The 17,346-nt window shown below is 40.3% G+C and overlaps 1 protein-coding gene across 2 annotated transcripts; it reads left to right on the top strand.

Annotated features, from left to right (window-relative positions):
• Positions 1 to 428: 428 nt before the first annotated feature.
• LOC311252514 (uncharacterized protein) lies at positions 429 to 12,112 on the top strand. 2 transcript variants are annotated; one of them, XM_084345711.1, is made up of 15 exons: positions 4,495 to 5,059; positions 6,086 to 6,208; positions 6,561 to 6,771; positions 6,855 to 6,980; positions 7,814 to 7,855; positions 7,957 to 8,022; positions 8,160 to 8,265; positions 8,431 to 8,529; positions 8,678 to 8,818; positions 9,086 to 9,243; positions 9,322 to 9,494; positions 10,888 to 10,952; positions 11,471 to 11,565; positions 11,706 to 11,835; positions 11,926 to 12,112. In XM_084345711.1, exons 3-15 carry the CDS (start codon positions 6,585 to 6,587, stop codon positions 11,936 to 11,938), a joined length of 1,401 nt encoding a protein of 466 aa, XP_084201837.1. In that variant the 5' UTR covers positions 4,495 to 5,059; positions 6,086 to 6,208; positions 6,561 to 6,584; the 3' UTR covers positions 11,939 to 12,112. The 2 variants fall into 2 exon arrangements, with proteins under 2 accessions (XP_084201838.1, XP_084201837.1); XM_084345712.1 differs by lacking the exons at positions 4,495 to 5,059; positions 6,086 to 6,208 and adding an exon at positions 429 to 524.
• The last annotated feature ends 5,234 nt before the right edge of the window (positions 12,113 to 17,346 follow it).

Genomic DNA, 17,346 nt, shown 5'->3' with positions numbered 1-17,346 from the left:
AATTTGTGTAAAAAAAACACTTTAGGGTATTAATCTTATTAATATCAATTAATTCATAATAACATTTTGATTAATGTATTATATTATAATCCATTAATTAAATAAATAATTATAAATAAAAATACAAATAATTAAAGAAAAAATAAACAAGCATATATTATTTTATGTTATTTATTTAATAATATAATAGTTCAATATATATAATTGATGTTATTATTAATTAAGTGTTCTAATTATTATTATTATTATTTTTTATTTATTATATTATAATACATTCATAAAAAAATATATAAATAATGAAATGCAGCGAGGTATCATCCGGAGTCGCGAACAGCGCATAGGTATCTGTGTCAAGTGCACAGTGCACAGATATCAGCCATCTCATTTGACAAATCACCTCGGATACAGATGACAGGCACACAGGAGGACTCTGATTGGACAGTTGTGTGTGCATCTATTTTTGGCCTCCATAAAAAGCCACTGGTCCGGCCCGGCTCTGCTGCTACCTTTGGACCTCATCGTAGGTAAGTACCTGTTATATCTACATTAGCATACTGAAATCGTTAATAAAAGTGGATTTTAATGAAGCTAGGTATTACTTTCTCTCTTATGATCACCATTACGAAAAATAAATGTAATTGTTTATGGTCGGTCTGTTTCAGCATAATCCGGAGGCACTTGGCTGCGGATTATGGAGTAACGTTAGTGGAGCTAACAGTTAACGAGTAGCCAAGCTAACTGCTAACAGAGGTCCGTTAGCTGTTAGCGGCAATGCTATAGGGGTCCATGGGTATAGAATATGTCTGTCTAGCTAACAGTAACAATATATAATATAGTGTTCTTATAATATATAAGAACACTCAGCTAATGGCTCAAACGTTAGGCCGAGCGAGATGCTAACTGTCGAACCTTGGCCTTTTGTTCGGTCGCGGCGCGAACGGTAGCCATTTTGTCTCCCGGTGCGAGCTAAAGGAACATTAGGCTGCGCTCTATAAGCTAACAGCAGTGACTTTGCTTTTTTGGCCTTTTGATCTGTCACGGCGCGAACGGTAGCCATTCTGTCTCCCGGTGCGAGCTAACGGCACTACGCAGCTCTGGTATATAAAACATTAGGCTGCTCTCTAAGCTAACAGCAGTGACTTTGCTTTTTTGGCCTTTTGTTCTGTCACGGCGCGAACGGTAGCCATTTTGTCTCCCGGTGCGAGCTAACGGCACTACGCAGCTCTGATATATAAAACGTTAGGCTGCGCTCTATAAGCTAACAGCAGTGACTTTGCTTTTTTGGCCTTTTGTTCTGTCACGGCGCGAATGGTAGCCATTTTGTCTCCCGGTGCGAGCTAACGGCACTACGCAGCTCTGATATATAAAACATTAGGCTGCGCTCTAAGCTAACAGCAGTGACTTTGTTTTTTTGGCCTTTTGTTCTGTCATGGCGCGAACGGTAGCCATTTTGTCTCCCGGTGCGAACTCTACTGTCATGTATGGATCCTTGACACGGGTCAGATTTTTAATAGGAGACATTAACGTTACACTCGCGATTTGGGGATTTAAAAAAAGTGTAAGAACACATTCTGTACAAGTACATTAACACAAGCTGAAAGCTTTATTTCTTATCTGTCTACTTGTTCAGTTTGTGACTAGTATTTAATACTCCCTTCTGTCTGCCATATAAACAGTTTCTCCTTGTGTTTGTCTGATAAAATGTGATTACATGTTTTTTTTTTATGTAGTTAAAAAAATATACTTTTATGATACACGTTTACAACCTGCCTTAATTAAATGGAAAAGGAAGCATTTTCATACATGACTATTTTTTGCTTTTGGTAATAAATGTGCATTCAGATGTTAAAATCCTGCACATTGATGATGAAGTTAATGTCATTTTTACTTGTGTGGTATATTTATTGTCATATGCTATTTAGTTTGTCAGAATATACATTTTTTGCATCGTAAGATGCGAATAACTGTGAAATTTCCTACACATACCTGCAAACTTGTCACTTTTCTGCAACAATTGCCATTTTCTTGGTCAATTGGGTCATTCATGAGAACTGCGTAGAACCAGAGTTTTTTTTTGGGGGGGGGGCTGCCCTGAAGGCTAGAATTGTGAAACATTATTGGATAATTCTTATAATTGACATTTCTCTGGGGCAATCGGAATCTTCATAATCTTGAAGCACACAGCGCCAACTGAGGTCGTCTTTGGATGAGACGCCTGGCCAGTGTTGGCAATGTTCTCGCTAGATTTATCGACTTTTCAGACTCTCTTGGCGACTTTATTTCTAAAAAGCGACTAGCGACAAATTTGGTGACTTATGCAGATCATCAGGGGAAAAGCGAGAAATATTATATTGTAATTCTCATGCTGCTCAGAGTCATCGCAGTCCGCGGCTCCTCTGCAGCAGCGCCAGGGCAGGCCGGTGTGTGGGGGCTGGCTGGGGCAGGCAGGAGCAGACACCGCGGCCACTCCCTCTGTGGATTTGAGACCGGATAGTTGCCGTTTAATCTGTTTTGATCTGTTAATTCTCTGACTTCATAGTCTTAGTCTAGTCGCGGTTCCACTGGTACTTCATCAGTGACAACCCGAAGCTGCTGAGTCTAGATCTTCTCTCTCACTCTTTCTCTCCAGATTGGGATGTTCCTCTATCTTGTGACAGTGCACATAGTTCGTTTGATCTTCTCCCTCCCTTTACCGTTTTTACTTCAAATATATTTGTCTCTGTAGTGAGTCTGTGATTATTTGGTAAAGTATGCGTATTTTTGTTAAGTCACGCTCAAATCTCCTGCTCTGGCATACATTCACCTAGAAACACCATTTGAACTTTTAAAATGTAGGCAAAAGTCCTGTGTATGAGAGGTGTCTTCAACTTTTTTCCTACGATGTGGAGTTTTTGAAAGCTGACCCTTTTAAATTGAATGAGAACAGGTGAAAAGTTTGAAAAAAATATTTCAAAAATGGACATCTCTGGTAGGGCTGAATGATATGGACAAAGTTTCATATCTCGATATTCATGCCAGATATCTCAATACGGGTTCGGTGAAAACCAAGCATTTTTCAGAAAAATAGAGACGATTTTAAGCCAGAAATTTCGTTGCAAATGGCTCAAAATAGCAACACTTTACGCACACATGCATAAAATAGGAATTTGTCAAAGGTGGAAACAGTGTTTGCTGCACAAGACATTATGAGCTTGTTGATCTATTTTCAAAACAATTTTGAAACTGTTCAATTTTGATTTTTATATCTCCTGCAGCTCCTGGTCAGCTTACTGGTATGATGGCATATTTTCGGAACTGGAGGAAGCGTAATGCTGAAGTAGCTGCTTTGGCTGAAGAGTCCCCTGATTGTGAGGATGCTCTGTCTGGAATGTTAGAAAGTGGTTCAAGTGTGGTTGAGGATGGAGCCTATTTGCATAATGATGATGGCAATGATGGCGATGATGATGATGATGATGATGATGATGATGATGTGTCAGATTTTGAGCAGTTGTCTGACACAGAATCTGACATTCAGTTTGAGCCCTCTGCTGAAGAAACCCGTCCTGATCTGGGTGAGGAACTTGCTGCCTGGGCCACCAGAAACCGCTGCAAGCGATTGGCCTTGAATGAAATGCTGGATATACTGAGACGTCAAGGACATCGGCTACCCAAAGATGCCCGAACGCTGCTGAATACGCCAAAACAAGTGGCAACAGTTGAAAAATGTGGTGGACACTATGCGTATTTCGGTATTGCTTCTGGCATTTTGAAACTGCTATCTCAGAATCCTGGCATATGTGAGGACAACATAGATCTGTGCTTCAACATCGATGGTGTACCTCTTTTTAAGTCATCCAACACACAAATGTGGCCTATACTCTGCAGGTTTCGGGACTTTTCACCTTTCATTGTAGCCCTCTATAGTGGAAAATCAAAACCAAATAATGTTGAGGAGTACTTGTCTGACTTTATCCTTGAGATTCAACAGTTGCAGCAAGAAGGCATAGTACATAGTGGCACAACACATCAAGTGTCTGTAAGAGCATTCATATGTGATGCACCTGCCAGGGCATTTTTGAAGTGCATAAAAAACCACAACAGTTACAATGCCTGTGAGCGATGCACAACAAGAGGCACTTACGAAGGAAGGAAGTGTGTTTGGGTGTGGTTAGGAGAATGCTTAATTTCATGAGGCAAGGACCTAAAACATGCAGGTTGTCATTGCAACAAAGGAACATTATTTCAAATCATCTGGACTCCTATAAGGGACAACTGCCAAGGGAGTTTGCACGACAGCCCAGGGGTTTGCAAGAACTTGACAGATGGAAGGCCACAGAGTTGAGACAGTTCCTCCTTTACACAGGACCACTTGTTTTGAGGAAAGTTGTTTCCCCTGCTCTCTACACACATTTTCTTTCACTGATGGTTATCATGTCAATTTTGTTAAACTCTGATGAGGTGCGCAACCACTATCTAGGGTATGCAAGAGATCTGGTAATGTACTTTGTGAAAAAATGTGAAAGGATTTATGGAACAACCTTCACTGTGTACAATGTGCATTCGCTGATTCACCTGCCAGAGGATGTCGAACATTTCCAGTGTCCTCTGGATGATGTCTCAAGCTTTCCCTTTGAAAATTACCTCCAAACACTGAAGAAAATGGTCAGGCAATCAAAAAATCCAATTGCTCAGGTTGCCAAACGATTAACAGAGCTGGAAGAGTCTACAAAATGCAGACGTGTGAACAAAGAAAAGTTCACTTGTGTATCTGACACGTCAAGGGATGGCTGTTTCCTTCTTGAGAATGGGGACTTTGTGTTTATAAAGGAAAAATGTGCAGATGGCTCCTTCGTCTGTGATGCCATACACCTTGATGATACAGAGAGCTTCTTTGATGATCCCTGTGATTCCAAGCTTCTTAACATTGCTCGTGTTAGAGATAGAAGCAGAGCGAAGCGTCAACGGATCCTGAGGCAGCAGCTGCATCGTAAAGTTGTTTGCCTGCCGGTTAACCATGAAACCAACTCCGGATGTGTTCTGTTTCCGATGCTGCATGATCTGGAGCGATGCTGAATATTATGTGAGTTTAATCTAGTGTATTGTTGCTATATCGCTAATATTGCCAATACTAAACTAACATATTCAGGGTTTGTACTGGTGCTTGCATCATGCAAGGTCTGCAAAAAAGATTTGCAGTTTTGTGCAATGGGAGAGTCTGCACTCTCCAGTCACATGAAATGTAAGTTAAGACTTTTTGAGTACTTAGGCCAACTCTGCATGTTAACACTGTGTTTATCCTAACAGCTAATGTTAGCTAAATTAGCAGTTTTACAGACTAAATTATATAAAATGTAGGGTTGTCAAAATTAACGTGTTCACCATAGACTGTAGAAAAAACGTACACGTTTACACACGTAATTAATATGGAAACCATAACACGCTAAAGAATAATCAACGCACCATTAGTCACGTTAAGTGACCTAGTTAAGTTAGCGCCTGACTGTCTGTGTCGTCACACATGCAGCCTGGTAGCAATAGAGAAGGATGGCCGAGGAGAAGGCCGAATTTGATGCAATTTGGACTGATGTCAGCAGACGAGTCACTCACACTGGTTAACACCAGAGCTGAAAGTGCCAGAGTCAGAAACGGGACTGTTCAGTTTGTCTCTGTAACGTCACACCAGGCACTGACATCTGTAAGAGCTTAGTATGAAAGTATGAAAAGGGAATATTCACTTTTCTCCACTTTTTATTACTTACTTCTAATAAAGTAAGATTAGATGGCAAGCCAAGACTTCTTACAGATGGGTGACACATTTTGAAACATAAAAAATGTATATCAAAAAAGAACATTACAGGGTGTTCTCAGGTCTCTCTTTGTCTCGGTGCAAGTGTGCCTGAAGAACGCCAAGTGGCTTCCCTTTTTTTTTTGGATAAAACTTTGTGTTCTCCTTTTAATTTCTAAACTTTTTTGCTATTATGAAACATAATTTTAGATGTTTATAGCATAATACAATGTACATAAGTGTGATTAAAAAGTAAGTAAGTAGTGCTTGAATTTGAGCTTGAAAAATGTGTACGAACCCTGCATATTGTATGTGTTGCAGACCAGTGGGACCTGGGTACTGTGACTTTGCCATCCAAGAGTCTCGAGTTGGTGTCGGCTAATCCTCCACCCTTGCATTGTTACCGCCTGTTCTGGTGTTTTTTGGCCTCTTTGTTGTACAGTGGTAAGTCTCTGTTTTTGTGTGCATTCTCTTGTATAAAGCTAATTCCCAAGTTTCTCAAGAATTTCTGATGCTGAGACACCTCAGATTACTCCATTATTGATGTGTAAGCAGACAAACTCATCAATAGCGACTTACAAAGTGCAATGGTGGAGAAGGTGACATGAATACACAAACGGGGCAAGTGGTTGATGCTAGAAGAACAAGGATATGTTTGTAACTTACAAAACAAGTAAGCAACATAGCATCTAAATCGTGAACGAGAAGACTCAAAGGTACTGTAGCATGTAAGACCCAGACAGGGTAGTTTGAGGGACAGACTAAAAATACATAAATGTATGTGTGTTGTATGTAGTTCTTAACTGTACAGGTTCCCAATATGTGGGCCCGAGCTGTGTGGAAGGAGAGAGGTCGGGAGGAGGAGGGAGTCATCCCCCTGTCTTGGATCAAGGACAGTACAGTTTCCTGGCCACCTGGAACTGATGCAACCAAAGCCATTCAGAGGATGGACAAACCAGACAAAAGCTGGAGGAAATTTGTGCTCTCGAAAGTCAAATTCACTTCAAGTATGTTCATATCCGTTGGTACTTACTTTATATTTCACCTTTCATGAATATTAATGCTGATGTATCACTTTCATTTATACCAGTGGAAAAAGAAGAGTGTGAGAGCTATGAACTTACTACGGCTGCTGAGGTCAGTGACGATGAGGAGCTAGGTCTTTCCCGGCCCAAGCGGGTAATCAAGAAGAAGACCCTTGAAGACTTTGTTGAAGGTATAAATATGAAACATCTGTAAAGCATGTCCTATTTAGATGATGTTTGACCAGTGTTGGGAACATTACTTTAAAAAAAGTAACTGGTTACTCAACACTTGTTCCAGAAAGTTAATGAGTTAATAACTGAATTACTCTGTCGTAAAAGTAACCCGTTACCAGGGAAAGTAGATATTTGTGTTTATAATATAAAAAAAAGTTCCTATATGTCAAAGAATTTGGATTTTTCTGAGCAGTTTTCTCAACATAACAGTTAGTTCAACATAACACACCCCCTCCCCTCCGCTTGGTGGCGAAGTTTAACAACTTCTTTTAGTGGCGGCTCAACCACATAAAGCACACAAACCCATGCTATCGATCAGTGAACACACTGAACATGACAGCCCAGAATAACAGAGCACCGAGTGCTCGATCAAATACATCACAACCAGCAAGCTCTACAGCTAACACTGGCAGCAGCACCGGTCTCCGGCACCGACCGGTGCTGGTCTCCACTCCTCACTGCTGCTTCTGTCGGTGGGGGTGGAGACGCAGACCAACTTAACTCCGACCCCATTTGGATGAGCAGAAGCAAACACTGTTCATGAAAAGTAGGCTAGTGCCCATTCAGCGAGTCTGAACGCAACTGAAGCCTTGCATAGTTCAGTCAATCAATTCTTGGTATCCCACCGCATTTAATGTTCAGTAACGGTAATTGGAGTAATTGGATTACTCCGTTACTGAAGAAATAACGGCGTTACCTTTATTCCCAAAACTGTATTTGACACTGTGACTTGAAAGCAGGAACATAGCATTGTGAGTGAGTTTATGTGGCTTTTCAATGTGTTATGCAGATGATGAAGAGGGAACTTCTGAGACATCTTGCCATGGACGTAGTAAGTGACTACAAGATCTATAACCAGAACCCTATTTGCAAACTAGAATGTACATGTTGAGAGTCTAACTGCACGTGGTGTGACTGATTGCAATTCTACAGATTTTTCAGTGAGTAAATCACAGAGCTCAATTTCCTGTGGTGAGGCAGATTCATCTTCAGAACGTAGTAAGTATACAGTATATACTATCTATATATCTTAACGAGTACCAAAATAATCTGAGTTTAGTTATGTCAATTGTCTGAGTAGAGATTGGGTAGTGTTTTTTTTTTTTTATGTAGCATCATTATTTACAATCCAACAGGCCCTCTCCTGCCAACAGTACCAAAGAAATTGATCAGATCCTTGTCCAGTGTCCAGGACAATCGGAAATCTCTGGAAACCATGGAAACACCATTGAGTCACAGCAGGTTCAGTTACATGTCACTAGTGCCACTGAAGTGGTTAGGGTTAGCTAAGTTTATACTTCTTCCGTTCATGTAAATTGAGTTTTTTGTTGTTTTTTTTCTCTTGCTGTTTATTTTTATTATTTTGTTGTCTATTTTGTTTTTAAGTATTAATCTATCAATCAACAGATCCAGGTCCAGCAATCGGGGATCTCGCCAGGGTGAAACCATAGAAACACCAACACATCGCAACAGGTCCAGATCCCCATCAGAGCATCGTTCCACAGGGTTCGTATGGGTGCTTTAAATCCTTGAAAGTGCTTGAATTTCAATGTTGCTGAGAAGTGCTTGGATTTTAGTTTAAGTGCTTGAAAGTGCTTGACATTATAACTCTGTCAAAATAATCAAGATTTGTATTTTTTCCATAATTGCACAGCCCTAACCATCGGAGATATCATCAAGAAAGTTACAGATCCAGGTCCAGCAATCAGAGATCTCGCCAGGAAAGGACCATGGCAACACCAATACGTCACAGGTCCAGATCCACATCAGTGCACCGCTCAAATTCAAGTCATCGGTAGGGCTGTATCAATTTGATTTAAATTACACTATTGACTTCCCACCATCATAAAATTTAACTTAATTTGTACAGTCTTTAATCTTTTCTGAAAACATTATTCCTACATGCACTTATTTATACTTGTCAGGTTTAGTCCTCCATAAAAGAAACCCCACTGTTAAAAATAAGAAGTATATGTTCATTTAAAGAAAGAATAATCATGAAATGATTGTGATTTCAATATCAATCAAAATAATACTGATTATTTTTGCCATAATTGTATAGCTCTACTTATCAGAGATCTCGCCAGGAGAGGACCATGTCAACACCAATACGTGACAGCAGGTCCAGATCAACATCAGTGCATCACTACAGATCCAGGTCATGCCATCAAGGGTTGGCAAGATCCCAGAGGGGAAATGCCTTCCCAATGGAACTGGAGAGTAAGTATGTACTAAACAGAAAATACTGCATGTTGTACAGAATATGAAGTGATAATCACTCTTTGGTCTGACATTCAGAGTTCCAAAAGAGAGTGCTCTTTTTGCTCACGGACATTAGAGCAAAACTCTCTGAAGTTGGCCAGCAATCTGTGCCTCAGGACTCACTGTTTCACCTGGAAGTCATTGACTCCATGGATGACCTTTATGAGCTCAACAGAAAGCTGAAATCTGATGAGACAAGAAAACTGATGGTAAGTTGGTTAAAAAAATAAAAAATTCTTTGCAAATCCATATTGTTTTTTTTTTTTTTGCATATATATGTGTTGAAGTATCTATCAGCTATCCATCATCTATCAGCTATCTATCATCTATCAGCTATCTGTCATCAAGCTATCTATCAGCTATCTATCATCTATCAGCTATCATCTGTCATCGATCTAGACAGATAGCTGATAGATGATAGATCAATGACAGATAGCTGATAGCTGATAGATGATAGATAGCTGATAGATAGCTGATAGACAGCTGATAGACGATAGATCGATGACAGATAGCTGATAGATGGCTATCAGCTATCTGTCATCGATCTGTCATCTATCGGCTATCAGCTATCTGTCATCTATCAGCTATCTATCATCAATCAGCTATCTATCATCAATCAGCTATCTATCATCAATCAGCTATCTGTCATCGATCTATCATCTATCAGTCATTGATCTATCATCTATCTGTCTAGATCGATGACAGATGATAGATGATTGATGATAGATAGCTGATAGATCGATGACAGATAGCTGATAGATAGCTCATAGATGACAGCTGATAGATAGCTGATAGATCGATGACAGCTGATAGATAGCTGATAGATCGATGATAGCCATCTGTCATCTATCGGCTATCAGCTATCTGTCAGCTATCTATCATCAATCAGCTATCTATCATCAATCAGCTATCTGTCATCAATCAGCTATCTGTCATCGATCTATCATCTATCAGCTATCTGTCTAGATCGATGACAGATGATAGCTGATAGATAGCTGATAGATGACAGATAGCTAATGATAGCCATCTGTCATCTAGCTGATAGATAGCTGATAGATCGATGACAGATAGCTAATAGATGATAGCCATCTATCGGCTATCTGTCATCTATCAGCTATCTATCATCAATCATCTATCAGCTATCTGTCATCGATCTATCATCTATCAGCTATCTGTCATCGATCTGTCATCTATCAGCTATCTATCAGCTATCTGTCATCTATCAGCTATCTATCAGCTATCTGTCATCTATCAGCTATCTATCAGCTATCTATCAGCTATCTGTCTAGATCGATGACAGATGAAAGCTGATAGATGATTGATGATAGCTGATAGATGACAGATAGCTGATAGCTATCTGTCATCTGTCATCGATCTATCATGATGGATAGCTGATAGACGACAGATGTCAGCTGATAGCTGACCGATGACAGATGATAGCTATCTGTCATCGATCTGTCAGCTATCAGCTGACATCTGTCGTCTATCAGCTATCCATCATCTGTCATCGATCTATCATCTGATAGATTTCAAAATAACCCCTGTAAGTGTATGTGTATTTATACATATTTAAATATAATGTATGGAAAATTATTTCTTCAGACCACTCAAATGACAAAGATTGGTGGGGCGGACATTCGCGAAAACGTCGGCAACATCATGAAGAGGTCAGTCCTGTTTATCTGTTAATCCTGGAAGACTGGTCAACAGCCAATAGTGTGCCACCCCCTAAGTCCCAAAAGTAGAACTATCACAGCCCTTGATTTTAAATGATTTAGGCATTCCCAAATTTTACCTTGTTTCTGTTTGTCTGTGGATTTATATTTCATCATTTGATGTAGTTTAATGTGGTTAAATGTGTGAAAATGTCTGTCTGGTGTGTTGTTGGTTCATTTGTGAAAGTTACAAGGAGCACAGTGAAGAGTTACGCTTCCTTGTTTTTGACATTCCACTCACAGCAACAAAAACCTTTTGTATGAATAAGTCAAAAGTTTGTATACTTCCATGTAACCTGGCCTGACCTTTATGTTTTTTCTTTTTTTTGTTTATTTTTTCTTCTGTATGTTTTTGGTAAAACTTTTATACTATCTGACCGGAATAATGGCAGCAGTGAAACTGCAGTTAATGGGGATCACAATAAACAATAACCTTGATTTAATAGCATTTGTGTGTATGTGTTTGACAGAGTCCTGACAAATAAAATAATGGCAGGACTAAATATGGACGGTGGTGGTGGCAAGGGTGTCTTCAGAAAAATGGCCCTTTGCAAGGTCATGATTGGTAAGTAGAATTTCTTTTTGTGCACGACCTAGGATTTTGACATTTGCCACATGATGTTGAAATAAGTTATTTTGATAAATGTTTGATCCTCAATCAAAAAACTGACTTTCCTCAACACTTGTAAAATGTCCTTTTTTAAGATGCCATTCAGAAGTCACAGCCTGAAGCTAGTGAGGCGGCCATTGTGTTGAGGATGGGGACCTATCTGCGGTCAGCGCCTGACCGAAAAGGTGGTGGTGGGCGCAAGACCACTGCAGCTGAACCTGATGAGTAGGCTGCAGCTGAGATTAAAGTTGTTTGATTTGTTACTGTGTTGATATTATTTGTTTATTGTTTTGTTGTTGTTGTTGTTGTTGTTAGGGGTGCCATTTAGCTCAGTGGGTAGAGCAGGTGGTCCCATTTTACAGAGGCCTCGTTCTTGCTGCAGCGGACTCGGGTTCGACTCCTGGCCCAGGTCCTTTTGCTGCGTGTCACTCCCCATCTCTCTCTCATCCTGTTTCCTGTCACATCTTCAGCTGTACTATCAATAAAGCCATAAAAGGCCAAAAAAAAACTTTAAAAAAAAAAAAAATGTTGTTGTTAAATGAAAAAATAATAAAATGTTTTGTTCATACATATGCTTGATCATTGAGCTACTATTGTAGCAAAAACAAATACATGTAGCACAACTCACTATAGACAAGGTCCAAGGTCTTGTGCATGAAATACTGCATAAATGCAAAGATCTCGCATAGTCTTGTATTGCTTTGTTTTGGACTCACAGGATCTTCATCAGTTTTTAATCATGTCAGACCAAGTCTAGATTAAGCCAATTCTGTTTGCAATACAAGATGGTGTGTGGGATCTTTCCATCTGTGCATTTTCATTTTCTTTTTTTTCCACAAAAGCTTGACATTGAAATGATGTCAAAATAACATCAATATCATTATTTGGCTGAAAGTTTAAAGAACCTTAACATTGAAACGATGTCAAAATAACATCAATATCATTATTTGGCTGAAAGTTTAAAGAACCTTAAAGGATAAGTACCGTTTTTTACAACCTGGACCTTATTTCTGGCAAAAGATATGGTCATTTACTCACCCAGATCACTTTGGTGTCATTCGGCGTCGTTCGGACGAAATTAGATCCAGTGTAGCGGCGATATATCCATATAATGGGAGTAACGGGGCATCGACACACAGCCTCTATATAACACATTATCTGCCACGAAACTAGTTCATTTCATCAATATTTTGTTATGAAATGCTAGCGCTATTAGCCTCTGAGTCCGGGCTCGTCTATTGTCAACATCCGGGGTCTGTAGGCTGATCTACTACCTCTGACCTGGAAGATGTCGTCTCTGAGCTGCGCGCACACCCGCGACAGCGCGCCTTGTTTACCTGTAGTTGCTGCTGCTAGTTTGACCCCGGATGTTGATAACGGACGAGCCCGGACTCAGAGGCTAATAGCGCTAGCATATCGTAACAAAATATTGATGAAATTAACTAGTTTCGTGGCAGATAATGCGTGTGTCGCTGCCCCGTCTCTCCCATTATATGGATATATCGCCGCTACACTGGATCTAATTTCGTCCGAACGACGCCGAATGACACCAAAGTTATCTGGGTGAGTAAATGACCATATCTTTTGCCAGAAATAAGGTCCAGGTTGTAAAAAACGGTACTTATCCTTTAACATTGAAACGATGTCAAAATAACATCAATATCATCATTATTTGACGCAAATCTGACATCAATCAAATTGATGTCAAAGTTTGACATCATGTTGATTTATGTTTTTGACCAAATCAGGATGCAATTTTGATATCAAGGTTTGATGTCATCTTGATGTTGCATTGACATCAGATGCCCGCTGGGTAGTTATCAAAACAGGCCTATGCGAGGAACAGAGACACACAAATAGATTACTTTTATATGTAGAGAGATAGTGACATTGATTAATCTCTGAAGTCAATAAAAATATAAAAATTTTAGTACGCCTAAAATAAAAAAAAACTGTAAGGATGAATAACTGCTTGTGGCTTCATCTGAGCATGTCAATGGCATTATGGGGCTGTAGCCACACTATCAGTGAACACTTGTTTCAAATTTGAAGAAGATGGCACAAAGTATGACCATTCTACACCTACGCTGTGATTGACAGATAACCAGCCACACTGTCAGTCACGTCTCTACAATAAGATGGCGCCCTCTGCCGTTGCGGTCGTGTAGGGACACCAGACAACTATCAGCATGTGTCAACGACCCCGGTTATAAGACGATTTCTGGCCACATATCAATGTCCGTGGACCAGATAGTTTTCGGGAGCTGGTATGGACCGTATGGTCCGTCCCGTTTTTGGTGTATGTCAAGCGACACCTATAGGCCTGGCATATGAACTACAGCGTTTTCGGTTGATCCGTCTAGATGCAAATATTCTTGAAACAATGCCGAGGAAGACGGAGAAAAAATAACGTTTTCGCCCGTCTGGACGGCCCCTTAAAGTGTTTTGGTTCTGTAACGATGCTAAACCGATAGTTGCACAGATGTTCGGCTCGGTTTAGCATCGAGCACCTCACGTAGCCTGTGAGCTAACTCAGGGCTAGTTTCACACGGCAGCTAACTCGGCTGCTAGCCGCCGCTCGGTTACGAATAAAAGCAAAAAAAACATCTGTAACAATACACGATGCAGCAACAAAATCAAAACTCCAACATGCAACTGATAAACGTATAATGTCTTACCAAACACGGTTTCATTTTAAATTACAGTACTTTTAGTAACTCACCTTTCACAGGTGTCTGTGTCTCCTCCTCGTCAACGGACACTGCAAAGTTCTTCTTGCGCATGCGTAGGAAACCACTAGGTGCGCTAACTACGCGAGGAAAAATAGTTCCTAGATGGATGCTAGAATCACAAACATTTCAGCCCACATTGCCAATATGACACTACATTATTTTCTTAAATTCACGAACATATTTCCATTATTTCGAATAGTTTTTAACATTCGTGCGTTGATAGGTCGTTGAAACAACGTCTAAATGACGTTGGTCATTTCAGCCCCTCAGATAGACGTCAAATCAACCTGCCTGCCCGACGTTAATCAGACGTCCCGACATGATTGGATATCTGCATCTCGACACAGCAGTAGATAGAGGAAATCATTCTTGACAGTGTTTTTTCAGTTAAATATGTTTTCTTTGAGATCGTATTCCCCCTAATGTTATCATGTCGAAAAAAAGTCGAATTAAAGTCACGTCGTGACGCGACTTCGATTGGACGTCTTCATCTAGACGCAGGTCGAGAAAGCGTTTTCTGGCAGTGTTTATTCAGTTAAACCGCTCTAAAATGCATATTTAATTAGGTCATACTTGCCATGATATTATTTTATGATGTTGAAAAACAGTCGAATTAAAGTCACGACGTGACGCGACGTTGACTGGACGTCTTCATCTAGACGCAGGTTGAGAAAATGTTTGCTGGGTAGTTGTCGACGATTTTAATAGTCGACGTAATCGTGACTAGTCGACTAATCGTGGCAGCCCTACTAGTAAGTAATAAAAAATTGCCTGTGTTGCACAGAGCTGTTGGTACATCATGTCAACATGAGGCATGATTTGATGAAACAGCTGCAGGAAAAAAACAAAATCTTCATCCTGCAGGATCCTCAGGAAGCCAGACGCCTCCCTCACCATGGTGCTGTCAAAGGTGTGTCTGACCTGATGGTCTCAAAACACTCTATGGGGTCACCCAGGTTCTCATAGACAGTGCTCACGATAACATAACAAAATTTTGCAACAGCATAAATATCTTAAAAATACCATTAAGTGCAAGAGAGAAAGAAAATAAAGGGATACCACTACACTGCATACAGCAGGAAGATTGTCCACTGGGCCTAGCCTATATAGGTTTTTCTTTCTTTAACAGAAGGGTACAGTCAGATCTGCATTTGATGGTTAAACCTGCATGCAGCAGCAGCAGCAGCAGCTTAAGACTGCTAACAAACATGTCCTTCATAAATTATGTTCATGAATTAAAGTTAACACAATTAAGCACATCCTGTACAACACGTGTAAACTAAGTGTTAACTTAACGAACATTGCAACTATTATGCAGATGTGCCAAATGTTATTAAAGGATAATCTGGATCAATCAATCTGGACCTTATTTCTAGCATAAAATACGATCATTTACTCACTCAGATAACTTCGGTGTCATTACAAGTCGTTCCGACGAAATTAGCTCCAGCTGAGAGCCGTGTATATCCGTATAATGAGTATACGGGGCAGCGCAATGCAGCCTCTAAATAACACATTATCTGCCGCGAAACTCGTTCATTCACCAATATTTTGTTATGATACGCTAGTGCTATTCCCCTCTGAGTCCGGGGTTAGCTGTTATCAACACCTGGTCTGTAGGTTGACCTACCAACAGCTAACCCCGGACTCAGAGGGGAATAGCAGTAGCATATCATAACAAAATATTGGTGAAATTAACTAATTTTGCGGCAGATAATGTGTTATTTAGAGGCTACATTGCACTGCACCGTGTACTCGCATTATACAGATATACGCGGCTCTCAGCTGGATCTAATTTCGTCGGAACGACTTGTAATGACACCAAAGTTATCTGGGTGAGTAAATGATCGTATTTTATGTTAGAAATAAGGTCCAGATTGTAAAAAACGGTTATTATCCATTAATAATCAAGGACAGTGCTGCACTCTCGCACTCTCAGAGAATCCATGAGGAGCCAAAAATGCTGACAGGCATGAGAGACATATGTGAAAGGCAGAAGACTACAGTACATATGTAGCCCTCCCAACCAACTCTATTTTATTACAGCATTGTCATGGTAAAACCCCTTATACCTGATGACACCTCGAGCCTAGGAACTGAATTGGAGGGAGTCCACGAAAATATCAACCTTTTAATGTGTTTACTTAAACTAGAGCGTATGACTCTGCCTAGGGTGCAGAGAGGCCTGGTTAGCTTATTTTATAGCTACATTGTTATTGTGAACTTTAACACTCCCATGCATGTACCTTTAACACACTATAGCCCTAATAACACCACATTCAAATAAACATTTGTGACTGCAAATACACGTTGCAACAGGAAGAAGTGTTTATTACACAGAAAGAAAACATAGGCAATCGCCCTTTACTTTTGACCTGGTGACCTTTGAGTTCAGAAAATAAAATAAAAAATAAATAAATACCCGGGTTTTGTAAGTCAGTTATGGTACCATATCGTTGGCGCGCATGTCGAGTTGGAGCTCATGTATCCTTGTGAAAGTGTTTCTCAGTACTCACGGATAACCACAGTTTCCTCAAACCCTCGCTCAGAGGAGTGAGGTGACAGGAGATGAAGAAAACTAGTCCTGCTGACACGTCCTCGTGCAGCAGCAGTCTCTCTGGCGACAGCGGGGATCCTGAGCACCCTCTACAGCCGCAGCAGATCAGCGGCAGGCAGGCATGTAGGTCGGAGATACACTGAGCATAATTCAAAACACTAATAAACTCACTGTTCGTTCTCATACATTTCCATATTGTTACCAGCTCAAATAGTGCTCATACTCACTCAGGAAACTCGGCGCAAAATATTTCTCCCTCACACACACGCGGTCTCCTTCCAGCTAGCAGAGACGAGGCTAACTCTAGCTCTATACACAACGATAATGGCGTCTCGGACACTCAGTACAATTCCCGGCTGAAACAGCTCTGAACTCGGCTTACTTCCACATTTGGTACCGGTAACACACAAACTGACCTTCCGGTTTAAGGTTTTAGTAACAACAGTA

The sequence above is a fragment of the Pagrus pagrus genome, assembly GCF_965226575.1.
Source record: "Pagrus pagrus genome assembly, chromosome: 23".
In the NCBI taxonomy this organism is placed as follows: domain Eukaryota; kingdom Metazoa; phylum Chordata; class Actinopteri; order Spariformes; family Sparidae; genus Pagrus; species Pagrus pagrus.
This window is presented reverse-complemented; position numbering and strand designations above follow the sequence as displayed.